At 41.3% G+C, this 19,915-nt stretch overlaps 1 protein-coding gene across 1 annotated transcript in view; it reads left to right on the forward strand.

Annotated features, from left to right (window-relative positions):
* LOC129091999 (cadherin-23-like) overlaps nt 1-19,915 on the forward strand; it is a 127,156-nt gene that overhangs the window by 15,136 nt on the left and 92,105 nt on the right. The window contains 1 exon segment of the mRNA XM_054599740.1: nt 2,043-2,117. Within this exon segment, the coding sequence (XP_054455715.1) occupies nt 2,043-2,117 (75 nt within the window).

A 19,915-nucleotide genomic window follows, 5' to 3' on the forward strand; every position in this document is an offset into this window, starting at 1 on the left:
TGACGCAGTGCCTCGCAGTAATTACACCACAGGTAGGGACAGGAGCTTGTTAACCCTCCTCCTCATCACCCCCTATCCAGTGAAGCACGCGCCATGTTCTTGGCACCCACCAAAAGCCTCTCTGGCAAGCCAGAGATAAAGATCTTCTTCCGCACAGGCGGGCACACGACTGAACGAGAAGCTCCCCCTTTCAAAGCACCGATTCACTCTATCAAGTGCTCTCACTTCAAACAGACCGGCCTCCCCTTCTCCCACTTCACTGTCTCTGTGGTCTGCCGCACAGCTCAGCTGATCAAAGACCATCAGCTTTGTTCCCTAATCTTCCAAACAAAACAGCCTGTATCACGCTGCCTTTTGTTACCACAGAACTATACCCATAACTTTAACACGGCAGACTATTAACCCTTAAACAGGCCCTCCAAAGTGTAATGTTGGAATCAAAGGATTTTCCGTCCTACATAGTAATCTGTGCTGGGGTAAATGTAATTTTGGCCTAATTGTATTTTTTTACAGATATACTCCGACTTAAAACATATACAAGTTATAAGTGTCTAACCTTATTAAAGTTGTTTTTATCACATTAGTGAGATTTAAATATTTTATTAATGAAAAGCTCACTTTTTTGACCATGATGTTGAATTGTTTTCATGGACAATTGAGACACGAATGACTCTACCGACAGACGGACAATGTAAACACACTATTCATGTTAAAGCATGAAAATGATTAAAACTGGTAACAGCATAATGTTCTGTGTGTAATTGATGTTCTCTGCTTACAATGTTTTATATTGGCTACTAAGTGCTATTGAAAGTGTAAAATAAGATGCACTGTGTGTTTGGCGTTCCTTAGCTGAATTTGACCAGAATATAACTGCATGGGGGATGTTAAGGTTGTTATTCAAGGTCAGATATCTGTCCCTGTGTTGGATGATTGATGTGCTGCAGAGGTGTGTCTATCAAAGAAAGGCTATACACACACAGCAGTGAACAGATGAAAACAGCCAAAAAATGGGTACAAGACATAGAGTGGGAACAAGAGGGAAAAATTACAGCGTAGAAGGACAGTAAAAGACACCTGTCAACAGACTGGCCGTAAAAGGCTGCTGTAGAAAAAACGTATACCTGGGTGATTCAGGGAGTTTTTAGCAAAGGGTGGAGAACTTTAAAAACTTAGCAGCAAGCAGTAATTTAACCCTTACTCCATCATCACCACCTGATGTGAGCAGATGTGTACTGGACGGGCATCTCTGCTTGATCCTATTAAATTCTCTTGTTGATGGCCTCTTAACATAGGATTCAGACAGTTTCCTAAGCAAAGCCAATGACCCATTTTACATTACAATACCTGTTTAAATTCACAGGTACACAAGCTGCAATAGGCAGTCACCAGCTTGAACAGCTGACATTGGCTAAAGTAGTGGAAAATTGACTGAAATAAACGATATGTGAAATTGTCTAACCTCTTTCATTACTTTAATGTTGAAGTTTTCGCCCTTTGAAAACTTCCAAACATGTTCCTGGATGGGTTTTTTTTGTCAAAATGTCAGACCCCAGATGTCACATGCTGTCTTACACTGAATACATTTGCTCAAGGCACTCAGTGTCGTACACTGAATATATTTGCTGTGAAAACAGTCTATAAATTAAACAATGTAACTAGGGTGCACTGGCATCAGCATTAAGGCATGTTTCAGTTTTAGTGCTCATTGCAGTAGTGTTTTTGCACGTATACCCCCCAATGATCACTTAACAGATGCTGCTTGGTTATCGGCTCTACTGTATGATTTCAAATATCTGCTGTTGCTTCTACTGCCAAGTGTAAAGAACAAACAATCAAGAACAGCCATTGTAAAAGCTATCAGGCTAGTAGCAAGTAGTTGGTTAGCGAGTATGCTATCAGGGTGAACACAGGATTGTCATAGTGGAGATCATTTATAAGAAAATCTAACTGTTTATCACTTTACAACATCATAAAAACTTTAATCTTAATCAATCATTTTTGAACATAATTAGATTTCTTTCCTTGTGTCTTCATCACAGGCTCCAACCAGCCTCCACGCTTCCTGAACTACTTCTTCTCCACATACCTTCTCATCTATGAAGATATGCCAGTCGGTGAGTCTATGTAGAGTGCCAGCATGTTGTATTTTAATGTACCTACATTGTCTAAAGATAGGACAGTAAAGCCGTCTTTGCGGATTGCTTTTGTCAACTTGTTTACTACACAGAAATGGTCTGTCCTTGTGTCCCTTGAAAACGTGGAAAGGGAAAACAACAAGTAAAGAGAGATGTCAAAAAAGGCAGTGATGGCAATGGATGTCTCTACCAGGAAGCGTGTATCCGTGTGATGTGTTTGTGTATGTGATGGGAGGCAAACTCCAGAGCCTGAGAGATTCTCTATAATATACTGTAGCTGGCACAAAATAAACTTGGGATGCTTTGGATATTTCTCTTCCTGGTGTTGATGTCTGGATGAAAGAGTTCATCCAGATTTGATATCTCCATGCTATTATAAGGTTGCTCACATGTGCTGTTGGGGGTTACGGTATGAACCCCAGACACGGCTGGATCTATTATTCCCCCTCTTATTTATTTTTTGTCATTTTTGTTGGTTGCAGTGATTGACAGGGCAATTTGAGGATGTCTGGCTTTTCATCATCTCTGAGGGTGTCAGTGGCTTGGAATTAAAATCCTTTATATTGGATTGATTTTCTCGAAGTTTTTTTTTTTATCACATGACCTTTACACTCTGTCAGAACTAGACTGAGTCATTGAGTGTTGGCTTATCCGTGTCTACGCCCTCTCAGGCACAGACAACCTATAATGTTTTCCTTTTTCACACTTTTTTTCTTGTTGGTCATTAAAGTTCAAATACACCACTAAGCCTCCATCATCAATTCTATCCCAGTCACCATCGCCTTCAGCTTCATCTCCATCGTAATCATCATCATCATCATAGTCATCGTATTTGAGTGTTTTGTACTGCAGCCAGGAAAGGTTACAGTATCCCACTGAACCAACAGTAAATCATCATCATCATGACCCCAGCAGTTTGTGGCAGAAGGCTATCTCTTCATGCAGCTTGTGTTCTAACCAGTGAAGGGCGTGCATGTGTTGGTGGGTGGCGTTGCTAATTTCCCTAACCACTCTGTCCAGGTTGCCCTCTGGCCATGAATCATTGTGTCCTCTCCTCAGGCAGCTGGGCTCCGGTCCAGCAACGCCTTCCACTGGTCCAGAGAGCTGTCAGTCATGTCCCTGGCTCGGCCTTTGATGACTTCTTCAGTGGTGTGATTATGAGGGCGGGCTGAGTGATCGGACAGTGACAATTTGTCAAGATTATTGTTCATCAGCTCAGCAGATGTCCTCGTCTAGGAGGCCCTCCAAATCATGAACACATGAACCCCCTTACACACACTCAAGCCACTGTGTGTGTGTGTGTGTGTGTGTGTGTGTGTGTGTGTTATGTTATGTTAGAAGAGGATGTGACATGTTTGGGAATATTGAGAAGTTCCGTTACCCCACAAGCGCACACACACAAAAACTCCAGATTACTTATCATCCAGCACACTGGCTTAATAGAGTAGCCTGGCAGCAGTTTCAATGCTGACATTGCTCTTATTCTTGACTTGAATAAAGGGTGGGTTGAAAATACATAATTTCTCATCTCAAGGTTCAGTGCAAAGACTGTGCAAAGAATAAAAGATTGTTAAGCTCTGCTCTCAGCCCACAATGACTGCGGTTTAATCATATTCAAAACTTTTCACATTCCTCTGTTCTTCATTAGGGCCTCATTTTACCACACATTTGATGAACATAAATGAGCACCTGCCAAACTTCATGACTTGAGCCCTGTAATCAGGTTTCCACAGCCACTCTGATTGGTCACATTTAGTTACCAAGGAGGTTGTTGGGCTCCGTCTTGGTGGTGATGTAACAGCATAGGGTTCACGTGAGCGTGTTGTGTGAGGTGATACCAAGAGCCAGTCTGTGCAACGAGCAATTGACTGACACATGTACAAAAGAACCATGATACTGTATTTTGGAGATGAGCAATGCAGACTGCCTTCAGTTGAAACTGGTCCTCATGCAGGTGTACTCACTTATTCACACAACTATCTGGCCTTGTTCAGGCTGCAGATCAGTGACTTGAGCTCATGCCCTCCGAGCCAGTAGCCTCCGCTCCGTAAGGCAGACAGGAGCCTATTATTATTTATCAGAGAGATGAGGGAACGCATCCAAACACCATGGATATTTGATCTAAGACTACCGCCGTTCGGCTCCCTCTCACCAGCAAGGGGTTTGGTTCAGGATCCGGCACATGGTGTTTAGATGATGCTGCACAGCTGTGTGCTGCCGGAGCATGTGTAACGCAATGGGAGACGGCCCTCACTCTGTGTGAAAACACACCTCTGACATATATACTGTCCTTTACCGCTGAGTCCAGGACAGTCTTCGTCGTCTCTCATGCAGGCAAACACAAAACCCTCAGTTTGATGCACGGATAAAACTGAACCCACGAGGAATCTGTAGTCCCCTCTGGTATGAATGATGTGTGATTAGGCTGCATTAGTGGGCTGCTGTACACTGCAGTGATACGATGCCTCGTTTGATTCATTCCAATATTTGCAAGAGGACTATTTCATGTTTTATATTTAAAAAAAAAAAAAATCTAATTTATGTTCATTCTCTGCATAACTGTATTTGCATGTGTGTATGTCCATTTAGTTTGAGTTTGTATGCATGTGATTATGTTCCATTCGTTTTGGTCACATCCAGGCGGTGGGATCATTCACTCTTAGGGGGGGCAGCTAAACAGAGGAGCTGATGTCTATATGCAGTGGCAGATAACAGTGCGTGTTGTGTCAGGAAATGGGATGTGTAATTAGACCGAGAGAACACTTTGATTAAATGCTCTCATCTCCTAATCCACTTTGCCCTGATTCGGCAGATTAAGCTCTCTACTGAGTAATTAACTCGTGGAAAGAACACAACATTTGTTCAAAATAAGAAACTTCCACACTCTGCTGGGATGGTTTGTGTATGTCTTTTACTTTGTGCCAATCGAGCATAAGGCCTCGCTGTTTGATTAAATTTAAAAGTTTGGCTTAGGCTAACGTTATTAAGACAAGTGTTTAATTTAAATCGGATAAGTTATTGTATACGTTACAATTTAGGAGAGAAGCTTCTGGCAGTATTTGTTATGTGATTCATTAATTCAAACGAATATTTCAGTCATTGGAAATCATTCATATCCATCAACACACTTGCATCTTTTATTATTCAACTAAAGATAAACACATTCCAATAGAAAGGGACTGCGAGATACAAAGTGAGTTTCATTTGTATTTCCCCTTCTTCACACAGTGGACAATTTTGGACATCCAAAGCAACACATCTGCCAGTTTCAGCACTAGGAGGTAATATAGCTGCTCGAATTTAAGCCCAAATAGTCCCTCTTTTATAGTATATTTTCTTTTCTCTTATTACAGCTCCAGTAGCTGGGCCAATGTTTTTAAGCCATTTTTTATATTTTAGTCCTGTGCATTAAAGATGTAAAATATCTGCTTTAAGTACCAGTACTATGACGGTTAAAACCATTAAAATGTCTACCTTCTGTCTTAACTCCTTTGCTCTCCTTTTCTTTTTCACTCGCTCCCCGCTGCTCCCTCACATTCTACTGCCACAGTAAATACCTTGCACTTTTAATTAGCTCCGTGGCAATCCTAATTCAATAATAATTAAGGAGCAGGAAGTAGCCCCAAGGAACAACTTATTAGAGCCTTCCCCTAAACGTGTTGATAATGTCTGTGTACTCTCTCCCCAGCCAATTCCCCACTGTCAACTCCCTCCTCAGGACTCTCTCTCTTTCACAGCTTTCTGATTCAGTATATTGACTACCGTTCTGTTAGCTGCAATCATAAACAAAGCCGTCTTCATAACCATTGCTAGCTATTGTAAATCGATGGTGTTTAAGCGAGAATGCTCCTTAATCTTGATTGGACCAATGCTTCCTGATTATAGAAACTATGTCTGACAGACTTGCAGCAGAACGGGTATTTTTATGTTATTTTAGACCTCCCAATGCTCTTAATGGTGACTTGGTATTAATGGACATATTCCAAAGTCATCCTTTGACTTAATATGTATCAATGTTTCAGTGTCTTCTGTTAAAGTTTGTTGGGAAGATAAGTCCAGTCAGTTGCTTTTCAACCCCTGTTTCTTAGTATTTAGGCCTTAACTCTCTGCTTTCAGGTAATTATTTTTTTTTAAAGTGAACCTCAAAATGTGGAGTTTAGGATTTCCCATGCTTTTGCTAATTTGCTAATATAAAGGAACATATTGTGTTTGTTTTGTGACAGGAACTTTCAGCATTTCTACACCAGTGGAAATATCGTCGACATATCATTGAAAACAGCAATGTCTGCTTTCAAAGACCACAGGAAGAACATAAATGCTGCTTTGGAGCTCAGACTTTTGTCCTGCTCGAGAGGTTTTTGTGTTTGGTATTGTGAAATCCATATTTGACTCTCCGTTGGTGACACTGGAGATAACGGCACTCAGATCTGTTTTGCTGCTGATCAAATGATTGGCCAGGTTGGAGAGAATGGCCTCCTTACCTGGCTGCCTCTCCTGCTGCTGATTTATACAGCAGAGTGAAGAATACCATAGCATTCGTACATTCCTGCTCTGTCTTTGGCTCTGTTTGATAAATCCGCTGTATACACATTTCAGATTAGAACCCCTCTTTCTCTATCTACAAAGCACTTAAACTGAAAGATTTACCATCAGCTAACTATCAATAGATTTAGTCCATTCCACCGTTTGCCTATTCTCCTTTCACTCTGACCCATTTTCACCATTGTGGGGCTCCTTCCATGTGTCCTTTTATGAAAAAAAACCTAAATATGATATTTAAGATACTGCATTTAAAAATATGTAGTAAGTAGGTAAATGTTTAAACAGATTTGAGAATTGTTATGAAAGCGCTCATAAGAATATAGCCCATAATTGTCACTTACCTTCTTGAGTTTGTTTTCACATGTTACCACGTTTGTAGGCTACTGATGGTAAGCAATTAACACCCATTGACTGCAGTGGTACTGCTCAGTGCCAACAGATGAGACCTGTACTGGGTTTCCTGGTGTGAATGTGTGAAACTGTGTTCACACATGCACTGGAAACGGATCTTTAATGAATAAGTAAAACAAATCCAACCATAAAAAAGCACCATAATAGTGTTTCTGAGCAGCATTCAGAGCAAAATGTATCCCACATTGATAAGAGTCTAGTTTAATATGCCAGTTTAACTGTTATACACTGTATACCATACAATACACATAGTCTTCTCGTAATCCTATGATTATTGCTCTTGTTCTCATTGTGTCAAATGTACATTACAATATGACCCTCCAGCACACCACTTTTTGGATCTGCATTTATTTTATTCAACGCAGGGATCCAAGATATTAAATACATTTTGATATTTTTCCATAGGAAATGAAATGAGAAAAGTTAACTATCATTAAGAAAGATCTTCAAGGTAATATTCAAAATGGGTTCCTCAACCAAATTATATATCAAAAAAGCAAAAAGGCTCCTCACCTATCCCATCCCTGAACATAAGACAAACAAATGTAAAAAGGAGGAAGAGAATTGCTGTGCTTCCAATGCTTTATTTTAAATCTGCAACATCCCTTTCCTTCCCCCTAAATGTTTTGTTTTCTTCATCAGGAAACCAGGTCTAAACCATTCTGATCAACTGTGAACTCTTAATTTCTTTTTTGACATTTTACTTGTCTGAAACTAAGTCATGGTACTGGCAGATAGATTTAAAGAAGACTAGAACACATCAAAGTATATCTATATTCTTTTGACCCTGCAGACCAGAAAGGGTAATCAGGGAATTTTAAGGAAACAAAGAGAGGGCAAGGTTTTGGGATGTTGGCTGGTCTCCAGGACTGTCTCTTGAATGATACGTGCTTTAGATATTTGTTACTGTCTGACTGCGAGCAGGGCAGCTCAGAGGTCTGTTTCTGCTCCCGCTTTCAGCCCTCATTTAGCCAAATTGGAATGCGATGTGTGTGTCCTTTCTCTGGCAACTGCTCTTGTATCCGTCCCTGTTTATGAGTTTGAGTTGGCGGACACGCTGTGTGCATGAGACTGAAAACGAATGAGTCTGTGCCTGTGCGTGTGTGTCTTAGTTTTATAAATCCTATCTACCAGCTCCAGAAGTGAAGCATTCCTCCCTGTTGAGATTTGCACCACCTGATCTCAGCAGGAGATGAGTCCCAACATGACCGGGAGATATTCTTAATGACTGGAAGTTTTTCTCTCCACGTGAAGCATCCTCCCCCACCACACTCTAGGAAGGGGATACACTTGATCTTCTTACCTCCCGCAATAGCTCTCTGCTGTCATTGAGCTGTTGCATTGACTCCCACAATGGCTTCCCAATAATGCCGGCACACTGCCATCCATGAGGGACCTCTGTTTTGGTTTAGTCAATCATCCCTTATCTCTCCCCCGTGGTGCCTTGCTCCCCCTTCCTCCCCCAGGAAATAATGGGGTCCACGGTTCAGTGGTGTCTGCAAACACACCATCCATCATGACGCTGTGCTGCGCTATATTGCCAGCACTTACCCAGCACGTGATGTGTTAGTGTTATTACGGCCCATGCAAACACTTACAACACTCTGGCCTCTTATTGCAACATTGCTTGACACTTTCTAAGCATCCTGCTCCTACTCTTACATAATTTTAATATCGTCACTAATCCCTGATTGTTTTTTGTTTTTTTTATTCTAGCTATCTCACTTTCAATCTTGTTTATCTGCCTGCACTGAAGAAAAAGTTTATTTGTATTACTAACATTGCCGTATATGCGGTCTTAAATCAATTCAGGGTAGTTTAAGAAAATTATTCAACTTCATGTTTCAATTATTTTCTAGACAAAAAAGGCAGAACAAGTCATGTCACTCAGCTGCAAACAGGACAACCTCATTAATATTGTTGTCATTTACATTTAAACAACTTGATTTGCACTTTATTTGTCAAATTTCTATTGTTTACTTGCCTTAAGAAAAACATGGCAACATAACAAGACATAATGACTAAAGATAGACTCAATATGTGGAGAGTGGGTTCAGGAAGCCTGAAACATTATTGCTGTTTTCAACGGCATGCTCAAACATTCTGAGGGATGGGAAAGACAAATGAGGGGTACTAAGTTGGAAAGGGGTACTGGGGGCAGCGAGTTACATGGTAAATTCATCAAAACACAAATAAGCTCTTTGCCAAACCAGTACACTTATGTAAGACTGATTTCATGCCAAAAAGAGCAGCAAAAAGAGTTTTCAAATACACTCTAATACTAACATTTAACCGCTGTAAAGACCTAATAAACCTTCGCTATTTTAGACCAAGACACCGTAACCCAACCGTGTTCTGGGAGCTTTCAGATCCTTCAGAAGAGAAATTAAGTGCTTAAGTTACAATGACCTCCAAGCTGACTTTTTTTTGGACAGTCCTTGACCAGATGTACTTAGTTTATCTTGACCTCAGAATCAGTACAGTTTCAGCAGGTGTAACAATGTAAAACCCAAAGCCTTCGTCTATCACATTTGAAAGAAGGCTGATTTAAGTCAAAACTATTTTCACATTTGAACCTAAAAGACAATCCACCGTCCAAGTTATTCTTGAACATTTTTTACATATGTATTTATATTCATACATATATACTTCTATTCAGCCATACATTCCTGATGTGTTGTGTCTACACAGGACCCCAGCCATTTTTGTTAAGGCTCCAAATGTATACATTTTTCTTGTGGTAGTCATTCATATCACATCTTAAAGGTATACTAGTATTAAACAGAATGTCTAAAACTGAAATGATATGTCCAACAATCAATCAAGGCTCTAGAGTTCCCCTTGTTTGTGATACTATCTCTATTAGAGACTACCGACAGACGGAGACAAAGATGGGGGAAGCATGTTGGATAGCTTCAGGCTGTGTTTGTGTGTGTGTGTGTGTGACTGTGATATTTCTCTGGGTTGTAAAAGTTAATTGAAGTTGTCTGTGGGAACGTGGAGCGACACCAGGTTGAGCAGCGCTGCCAGGGCGCCCAGCGCTGAGCTGACAGGCGTCACTGTGATGGTGGCAGTGGTTAGATTACCTGACCAACTGAGGATGGGCTTACACACCCTGATACACATTTAGCTAACACTCTTTTAGGCTCCAAATGAAGCTTGGGCTCAAATCAAATTGAATGCGTCTACTGTATTTCTGTGTCTGGGAGTGAGACGGAGAGAGAGCTAAAGCATGCAGAATTATAAGAGAACACAACAATTTTTTTGATGGTGATTCTAGTTATCCTTTTTTTTTTTTCCATTATCCCAAATTATCAGCGTTGTCACAGAGTTCAGTTGTTTACAATTTTGTTTGTTTGTGAGTCATTTGGAAAAAATATATATTTTTCAAACACCACAACATTTATTTACTGAAAATGTAATAAGGCTGTTTTTGTATTGCTGTAGTTCCATTCTTTCCTCTAATTTAATGAATTGTTTCAGGTTTTAGTATTTGTTTACTAATGTGTATGTGTGTGCACGTTACTCCATTCTCCAGTACTGAGAGGTGCCTTGCTGGGTGGCAGATCAGCTTCTTGCAGCTGCTTATCTGGCCCAGGTGGGTCACGGCTGATACCTGCCTGAGCCACGCAGAGCAGCTAACCTGGAAATTGATGTTTCACATCAGCGACCACCTCTCCCTGCTCCATCGCTGGGAAGCTGTAGGAGTGAGGAGGGGGAATGCTTGTGTGTGTGGATGTCTGCAGTCTGTCTGTGTATGTTTGTGTGAATGAGTCAGTTGGCTTTTTTGCCCCCGCCGTCTCTGTGTCCATTCGAAAACATGCATGCTACAGTCGGGGTTGTGACTCGAGTAAAAATATACCTGTTTGTATGTTGCCTGCTACCTTCTTCCTGTCACACAAAAAGACCAGTTTTCCAATCAGATGCAAAAAAAATTGAGCAAAAAAGGAAATTAAATGTCAAGGAAAACACCAAGGTCTCAAAGACCACTAAAGATGATTTGAAAGCTGGAAAAAAAAAATCTCCTACTGGGACATGCATAATGTTCTGAATATTACTTGGAAAATGACTTCATGCTGAGGTAAAGAACCTTAGAGCCTTTTAGTATGCCCAGTTAGTGCCTGCCATTATCTGATTTGTGTAAAACCAGTGGCCAGACTAGCTGAATCTCTTCTTTTTTCTTTTACAGTAGCAAGTGCTAGGATGTAACTTGTGTAAGCAACTGAACATCGTTTCTAAATTTAATTGCGTTTTATTTGCCAATAAACCATGATCAGTCCCAGAAGAGCAAATTTGCTAAACTCTTTGAATTATTGTTTGGATGAAATGCTGAATCAGCTTATATTAGACGCCGTTGGTTGTCTGAGGTTGGTGTGCATTCTATGAGGAAAGGTTGTATCGTCCTGGCCTTGAAAGCTGACATTTGTTCTCATAAAGGCCAGCATGCTGGCGCCAGATAGGATTAATTGACAAGTGGGGTGCCTGCACTCTATGTCCCCCATTAACAGAGCAGACTCCGACTCAAATCTGCTTGCTTTTGTTTTCTGGAGTCTAGATCTCTTCGTCTTCTCCACTGGTGGATAATCTTATTCACTCTCTTATTCTCCCTCTCTCTCATTTTCCATCTGGTATATCGCCATTCACTGTGAAGTGAAGCAGGCTAATTTAGCTACAGCCTTTTCAGCAGAGATGCATGTGTTGACAGTTAGCACATATTATCTTTTGATACCTAAGAATGTGTCTGTCCTCTTAATCTGGGCATGTTAGCTGTAGAGCAGCGATAGGCTGAGAAGGCATGTGTGTTGTGTGTGTGTGTATGTTCGTGTGTGGTTTTGCACACTAGTGGGATGGAGAGAGTGTGGTATAATTGAACTCCTCTCTCTTATCTCACAGCCGAGAAGGTGTTTGACATTTAGCAGGCATCCTTAGAAGCACATATCTTTTTTTTGTTTTTATCTTTAAGGAATAAGACAGGCATCGCTGTCGTTTTTGCCTATCTCTCTTTCTCTCTTATCTCTCTTTGTTTCTCTTTGTTTCTCTCTCTCTTCCCAGCACATATTCTTGTTCTTTGTCTCTTTCTCTCCCCTATTTGTTATTTTGTGCAGCAGTTTGTCTCCAGTGAGAAGTTCCAGTTGCTCACAAATCCTAGGCTTTTCTGCTGTCAGCCATTATGCGTATGAGATACTGTGGTTTTTGTTAGCTGTTTATTTTCCACTGATTCGAGCATTCGCATGGCCACACAAGATCCCAAACTCAAACGTGCAAAATACCTAGTTGCTCCTATTGTACCTAGATCCTGATTTCTAACCTAAAAGTGTCATGGTTCTTTGGCAATAGTTAGGAGAATGCTGCATGTCTGCTCAAGGAGCTGCTTTTTGGTGGGAGGAGAGAGAGGAGAGAGGGAGGGAAGGATCAGTCCAAAACTGTTCAACCAGAGCAGCTGTCATTTCCCAGCTCTCTACTCACCTCCCTGGTCTTTAAAGGGACAGCGTGTAACATTTAGGGGGATTTATTGGCAGATATTGAATATAATAATCAAAAGAATGTTTTAATCATTTTATAATCACTGAAAACCAAGAATCAATAAGTTTTCCTTTGCTTAGAAAAAGCCATTTACATCTATGTAGGGAGCACGTCCTCCTCCACAGAGTCCACCATCTTCACCGCCATGTTTCTACAGCGGCACAGAACGGACACTGACTCCAGTGGGAGCTTTTAGCGTTTTAAGTCATATTAAGGTGGCTATGCGTTTTGAAACACCGTAGTAAACCTGCCGCGGTGCTAAATAAAAAATTGTGGTATTGATAAGCACCGATGTTACTGGTGCTTTTTATTAGTACTTTTTAATGTTTTGTTTGTCATTTATTATGACTCTGCAGTGTGCTTTTCTCTGCTCTCTAGCAGGCTGAGCTCCTCCAATTACATTACATTACAGTCATTTAGCAGACGCTTTTATCCAAAGCGACTTACAATCAGTAGTACATTACATATCATTCACCCATTCACACACTGATGACAGGCTACCATGCAAGGTGCCACCATCAGACTCTAACTAACATTCATGCAACATCCAGTCCACACCGATGGCAAGCCATCAGGAGGGTTAAGTGTCTTGCCCAAGGACACATCGACTGCCGAAGCCGGGTATCGAACCACCGACCCTCTGATTGGAGAACTACCTTGCTCTCCACTACGCCACAGCCGCCCCGCACACACACAATTAGACAGAAACATAGACACACACACGAGAAGTGTGAGCAGAATGGCCGCTGTGTTGACATGAAGGATACTTGAATTAACTGCAACTGCGCTTGTTACTCGCTGTACTTCCTTACTTACTTGCACTGAAATATTTGCAAGTAAAAAGCCAACACTTTATCAATACATCTGTGAACATGTAAAATAAGAGAAACCTAATTCAGTCGGCCACCTCCACTATGTTTACACAAGCACAGCATGTTGAATCAGACAAAAGATTAGACAAAGCAGCCAGGTGGACAGAAGACTGGAGGAATGACTGACACTGACGGATGTCTGCATTCTTAATTCTTTATAAAGTTCACTCACAAATGTTATTTATTTTATTGATATTTTACATTAGTTTCCAGTGAGATATTAATGACTTTATGTAGTGACTTTGCTGTTGTAAACATAACTGTTGCTGCTCTAGAAACAATATGTCTAAATTATCATTTTTCTTTCTAATATCGTATATCTTTTTTTAAAACAATTATTTAGTCATGTATAAGAGTATTGATAAGTATTGATAAGAGTTGCCCCTACTTGTAATTGGAAAAGGAGTTTGGAAAGAAAGGGGCTGAGGTGTGTTGAGTTGATTGCAACCAGCCACAAACCACTAGATGCCACTAAAACGTACACACTGTCCCTTTAATGCCTCACTCTGTCCCTCTCTCCATATTGACCAAGGAGGTCAATTGCCAATTTGCCAGTGCCAATGTCTTTGTCAGGAAACAATATTAATTTTAGCTAATTAGGACCTGAAGCTAATGAGCGCCTCAGATAATGAGTTCATTTATAATCCATAAAGCGAGTGTGGCGTTTTACGGGATGAAAAATGCTTTAATGGCCGAAGCCGGACATCAGATTTAGGCAGCACTGTAGCAAACAATCTGGAGACACACACACCGACACACCAACCATCCGCTTGAACTCACCCACCCTCTCTCTTTCTGTCTCTTACATACTCTTTGGACTCTGGCATTTCTGCATTGCAGTCCTCTGCTGGTCATCTTGAGCACATTATCAGCTAAGCGTTTCGGACAAGATAAGTGATAACAAATGGAAAAGAAGAGAGAAAAATAGGGAGAAATGACAGGAAAAAGGTAGGAGGCAGGGATGCAGGTACTATAGGAGGGAAAAGGGTGAAGGATGGAGAGAGAAGGATGGAGAGGGAAGGAAAGAAGCAGGTTAAATGATGGGGAGAAAGCTGTGGATGTGGAAGTGATGCGCACACACAAAGAGATGGGAATAGATATTGGCAGAGGGGGAGATGAGGGTGAGAGGGGCTTCACAGCAGATGGGCATAAGAGAGTGAGATGAGGAAGATAGAGATGCACTAGCGACTCTGCCCATATAGATAAAGTCCAGCTGGCCTTGGCCTAGCCTGGCCAGTCCGTCAGCTATACTGAGATTAGCTGGACCAGACCAGGATCAGACATGCTAGTGTGGCGTACAGAGCACAGTGCAATTCTACAACTGTTACACCATATGGACTGCTGAGAAAACACTATTTCAGATATATTCTAGTGGAGATCAGCGAGCCTACATGCCACCACGAAGATATCTATAAAAAGGGAAGGGGAAATAAAGCAGCAGCGGTGGCTTGATGCTAGTCTTCATCAACTTGTCAGTGGCAAGTGGATGTGGGCCACTGAACCAAGGTAGCAAGTCAATTTTTATGCTAATTTTGAATGACATTTCAGGAAACTTTAACAAGGTATCAGGAATGTCACATTTTGTTTGCCACAGAAGATTTTCTGATTTGAAGCAACATCTGCTATTTGAGAACTGCCTGCTGCAACAACAGGGTTTTCCCTGTCTATTCAAATAAATCAAAGCCACCAGTGTTTTTTGTTTTTTTCGCTTGCCTAAAAAGCAGAGTTAAAGAAAAATAAACCTGAGCAAATGGATCGCAGGAACAAAGCGCAGCTGAAGAACAATGACAGTGAGAGATTAAAGAAAAGGCTTTTTGGATGAAAGATTGAAGATTCCAAGTTGCTGTCGCACAATTTATTGTTCAAATAATAAAAAATAAAAAATGTTATGTCAAGTTATTTATATATATATATATATATATATATATATATATATATATATATATATAGTATTAGTTTACTTCTTAAAAATCTAGTATGAGTTTTTTTCAGCTCACTATGGTGACAAACTGTGCACTACTACTACTACTACTGTACGGCATGTAGTGCCTATAATGTGTGCTTGTAAATTATGATGACAATGTGGTTCCTCGGGGTATCTGTGGAAGACCAGTCATTTCACTTGGCAGACACAACTATCATTTCTTTATTTTCTTCTTATTTTGCATTCATATTTTAAGAGTCTTTAAATGCAAAATGTTCATATCTTTTTTTCTCTCATGGCTGTTTCAGTGTACAGACTAGTCAGCACATATTTTTATAGGCATATTAAAATGCAGAAGCAATGGTATTGTGTCCTCTCTCTCGTATTCAGGGAGGGTGAAAGATATTCTGATTGTGTGCTGTAGTATTATCACTGAAAATAAAAATTTTAACATTAATGTTTAATGTGGATAAGATCTTGTGAATTTTCAAAGAACATGCGTTTTTGGAGCTTTGTGGTCTCTTTAGTTTAATTTAATGGAACCACACTGTTAGGTGACAAGAGGTTGGTCAGACAATAGACTGTACTAAAATTGCTGTCATGTATTTTTTAATAAACCCGACGAACAGTTCAAATCTGAAGGTATAGTCACATGAAATTGTCCCTGTGCCTTGCAGATACATCCCTGCCCTTTTCCTCGCCCTCGTCCAAAACAGGGAAACCACTAGCTGTTTCTCTGAGCGCTCACGTATTCGTTATAGCTATATTTGTCAGGAGAAGGAGCCCTTGTTTTCTGAGGCAATACTCCACACTCTCCCTTCCAATGACAGCCAGGACTGGAGGTCAACTCTGAGTTCCCTCAGCCCCGTCTCCTTCCATTCCCCAACATCCCCATCTACATCCGCAGGGCTGACAGAAACAACACCAGCCCTATATTTCAGTAACACACGGGCCAAATGATAAACATGTAAACGGGAGAGAAAAGGGGAAAGGCCAAAAGGGAGAGGTGTGTGTGTGTGTGTGTGTGTGTGTGTGTGTGTGTGTGTGTGTGTGTGTGTGTGTGTGTGTGTGTGTGTGTGTGTGTGTGTGTGTGTGTGTGTGTGTGTGTGTGTGTGTGTGTGTGTGTGTGTGTGTGTGTGTGTGTGTGTGTGTGTGTGTGTGTGTGTGTGTGTGTGTGTGTTGCGTCACAATGAAGGTGGCATGTTCCATTACCCGACCATGATTTAGCTCACTCTCAGGTAATAGTCAGCCCTGGTGAGGTCAGCAGCGGGCCAGTGCTGCAGAGAGGGAGTGTATGGAGGGTGAAAGAGAGGAGGCAAAAAACAGAATAAGAACGGGATTAAAAACAGAGGTGAGCAGCAAAATTGGATGAAAAGAGCAAGACAGAAAAGAAAAGGAAAGAATTGGGCAGGCGTAACAAAGTGCCAGTGTTGATGGACATTTTGGCATGTTGACAGAAGTGGTACGGTTTGGGGTGTATGCGTGTGTGTTTCGGGCGGGCGGTTGCTTTTGTGACAAAGACGGGCCCGACTGGCTCAGCCGTCGCTCCAGTAGCACACAGCCACCTGTCCACTCCTATCAGTGCTGTCTGTGTCCCTCTGTCTGGCCTCCACAAGCAGGACGGAGCGTGACGAGTGGATGACAAAAACAAAAGAGAGGGAGAGAGAGCGGGGTGAAGAGCAATACTGAGATGGGATGGAATAGAAAATGGCACGAGCAAAGAGCTATCCTGTGCGATCGGAGAGTGAGCGGAGCTGCGTGTGAATCTGCAGTGACAGGTCCGCCGCTCCTCACCAATGTGTGGGATGACTGTCCGCTAATGTCCTTCACTGTCCTCCGGCTTTGGCGATGTGATTGGTTAGTCACAGCCTTGTCACTCAGTGTTTTCATCATTTCACCATTTGGGTGTATTAGAAAGCCCATTCCTGAGCCGGACATCCAATCATACGCATCGTCCTTCTTAGTTCTCTTTGGACCGAGCAGGATCGCTCTCATTGTATGCGGTGCAAATGAATGATCCATATCTGGACAGCAGAGTCAGCTTCAAATATACTGTGATAACCTAATGTATTTTTTGCAGTGCAAAAACAGTGCTTTACTTTGCCTTTAAAGTATACTCTTAATGTTTTTGTAGTATAGTTTCTAATGACATACAACATTATACAGCTTCACAGGAATCCCTTGATGCCTCTTTTCTGCCAGCTTAGGGGAACAAAACAAAACAGACTGCAGACCTTGCTTTGTTCTGTTTTTCACAAGGTTAAAGCTCAGTGATTTCTGATTTTAAGCTACAGATACATAAACCTTTTTGTTTTCAGACAGCCATGGACACTTATAGTAAATATAGACTAAATGCACATTATATACAGTAAATATGTGTCTGTGTGCCAACTCATATCAGTGTTTTACACACTTTTTGAACAGGGTTTGTGAGAACAATCTGTTCATTTAAAGGCTGTGTAGACACACACACACACACACACACACACACACACACACACACACACACACACACACACACACACACACACACACACACACACACACACATTTAGTGTGTGTGTGTGTATTTCTCACAGGAATGGCTAAAGGAAAGGCAGAGGGTGTTCTCCTCCCATCCGTGACAGATTTAGTCATAAATCTGTTGGATTAATACACGGCCTCCCAAGGACTCTGGCGGTGTGTGTTGTTGAAACACAGGAGTCACTTAAAGCCAGACTCCAGGCACTATTTGTCTTCCGCGCTCTTCCCCATCATGGTTATTGATGTCACAAACACACACACATTCATGTACACACCCGCGCACACATACAAAGGAGAGAAGGCCAGTGAAAAGTAGAGAAAATAAGATAGAATTTTGTAAATGTCTTGTTTCAAAGGAGCTATTAAAATGTAAGGATTTCTGTGAGATAAAGTAGCTTTGTTCGGAACGACAAATAAAACTCCCTTTTTGAAGAACAACAGTTGTAATTTATACCCATTATTGGATAAGTAAATTGTACTAATCTGCAGCAGCTGTGTCAATTTGAGAATATATTGCATTTGGTTTTTTGTACACAAAGACATGCAAACATAATCAGTGAGCTTTTTCTTTCTTTCCATCTTTTTTTTTATTGCTGGCTGTCTAATTGACCTCCCTGAGGAAAGGAATTTACCGACACTCTCCATGGCTGTCTTCATCCTACAGGGAAACAAACTGTATACTAAATAAACTAAAAACAAAAAACCCCAATGGACTAAATCTGCATGCATCCTCTTTTCCTCAATAAAATATGCCCCCTGAACAAATACACCCCTCTTTGTATGGAAATAGAGGTCCAAGCACTCAGTTTCTGGCCACAATTTATTTCCACATTCAACTGGCTTCCCGGAAGATACCGGAATCTCTAGACATTAACGCAGCACACGGCACCGCTGGCAAAGAAAGCGGTGATGAGTTCATTTCCACTCCTTTCCATCTTCTCCCATCTGTGAAGACAAAGAAGAAAGTTTAATTTGTCGTTTGTTTGACTGGAGGTGAGGGTGCAAGTTAATGCATGTGCCCGCAAGAGATCTCTTAAAAGGATGAGCCTGTAACAATGACTTAAATTCCCCTGATGGAATCTGACTCGTAAATGGAAGGGCTTCATATGAAGTGACTGAAAAGTGGGGGTTATACATTGGTATGACTGCAGAGGTATATTCTGCCTGATCAACACAAATATGCAGCATACAGTTCCAATCTTCAGTAATTAAGTAAAATACAGCGCTCATATTTTTGTGCTCTGTAATGGCCAAAGTAAAGGGCCGTTTTCTTGTTTCTCATTATAATAAAAGTAAAGTGGTATTTCTGCCTCCCTACAAGTTCAACATCTATATGTTGTATAGATCCTTCAGTGCATGGAATCAAGCAGATGCCAACACACACTCGCGTTCTGTATTAGTGGTGTATAAGAAACTGACCTATTTTGTTATAATGGCGCAAAGTCAATTAGGAGGACCTGGTTGAAAGTGCTCCCTTTGTAGCACTTCCCACTCCTTTTATCCCAGGCCTGATCTGCTGCTGAAAGCTATCAAAGGTTTAGATTCACACTCTTATAATCACAACTCATCTGTGTGACAGATGTGAAGGCTTTCCATTACAGCTTCTGTTATCTGCACATGGTCATCCATAAAGTGACAAACCCTGCACTATAAAGTAGGGGGACAAAATACAGACAATGTTCTGAATGAGCTCCTGCTGCCAGTTAGCTGGAGACAGTGTTTGCCTGTGTGAATTTTTGATGAGAGTGATTGATGGGAGGCAGCAAGGCTTCAGCTCGGTGTTGCTGATGTGTTTGAAGGCTCTCTTTGTCAGTGGAGAGACAACGCCGTAACATGAGTGGCATCATACTGACTCATCAGCCTACTGATTGGATGACCCCGAGGCTCGCTGGCCCTGCCTCAAGACAATTCATCAAGTATTTATACCAAGCAGGTAAAGATCAAGATCCCTCTGACCTGTCCTCCGTCAGTCATCTCTCTAC

Source organism: Anoplopoma fimbria, chromosome 6 (genome assembly GCF_027596085.1).
Source record: "Anoplopoma fimbria isolate UVic2021 breed Golden Eagle Sablefish chromosome 6, Afim_UVic_2022, whole genome shotgun sequence".
Lineage (NCBI taxonomy): Eukaryota > Metazoa > Chordata > Actinopteri > Perciformes > Anoplopomatidae > Anoplopoma > Anoplopoma fimbria.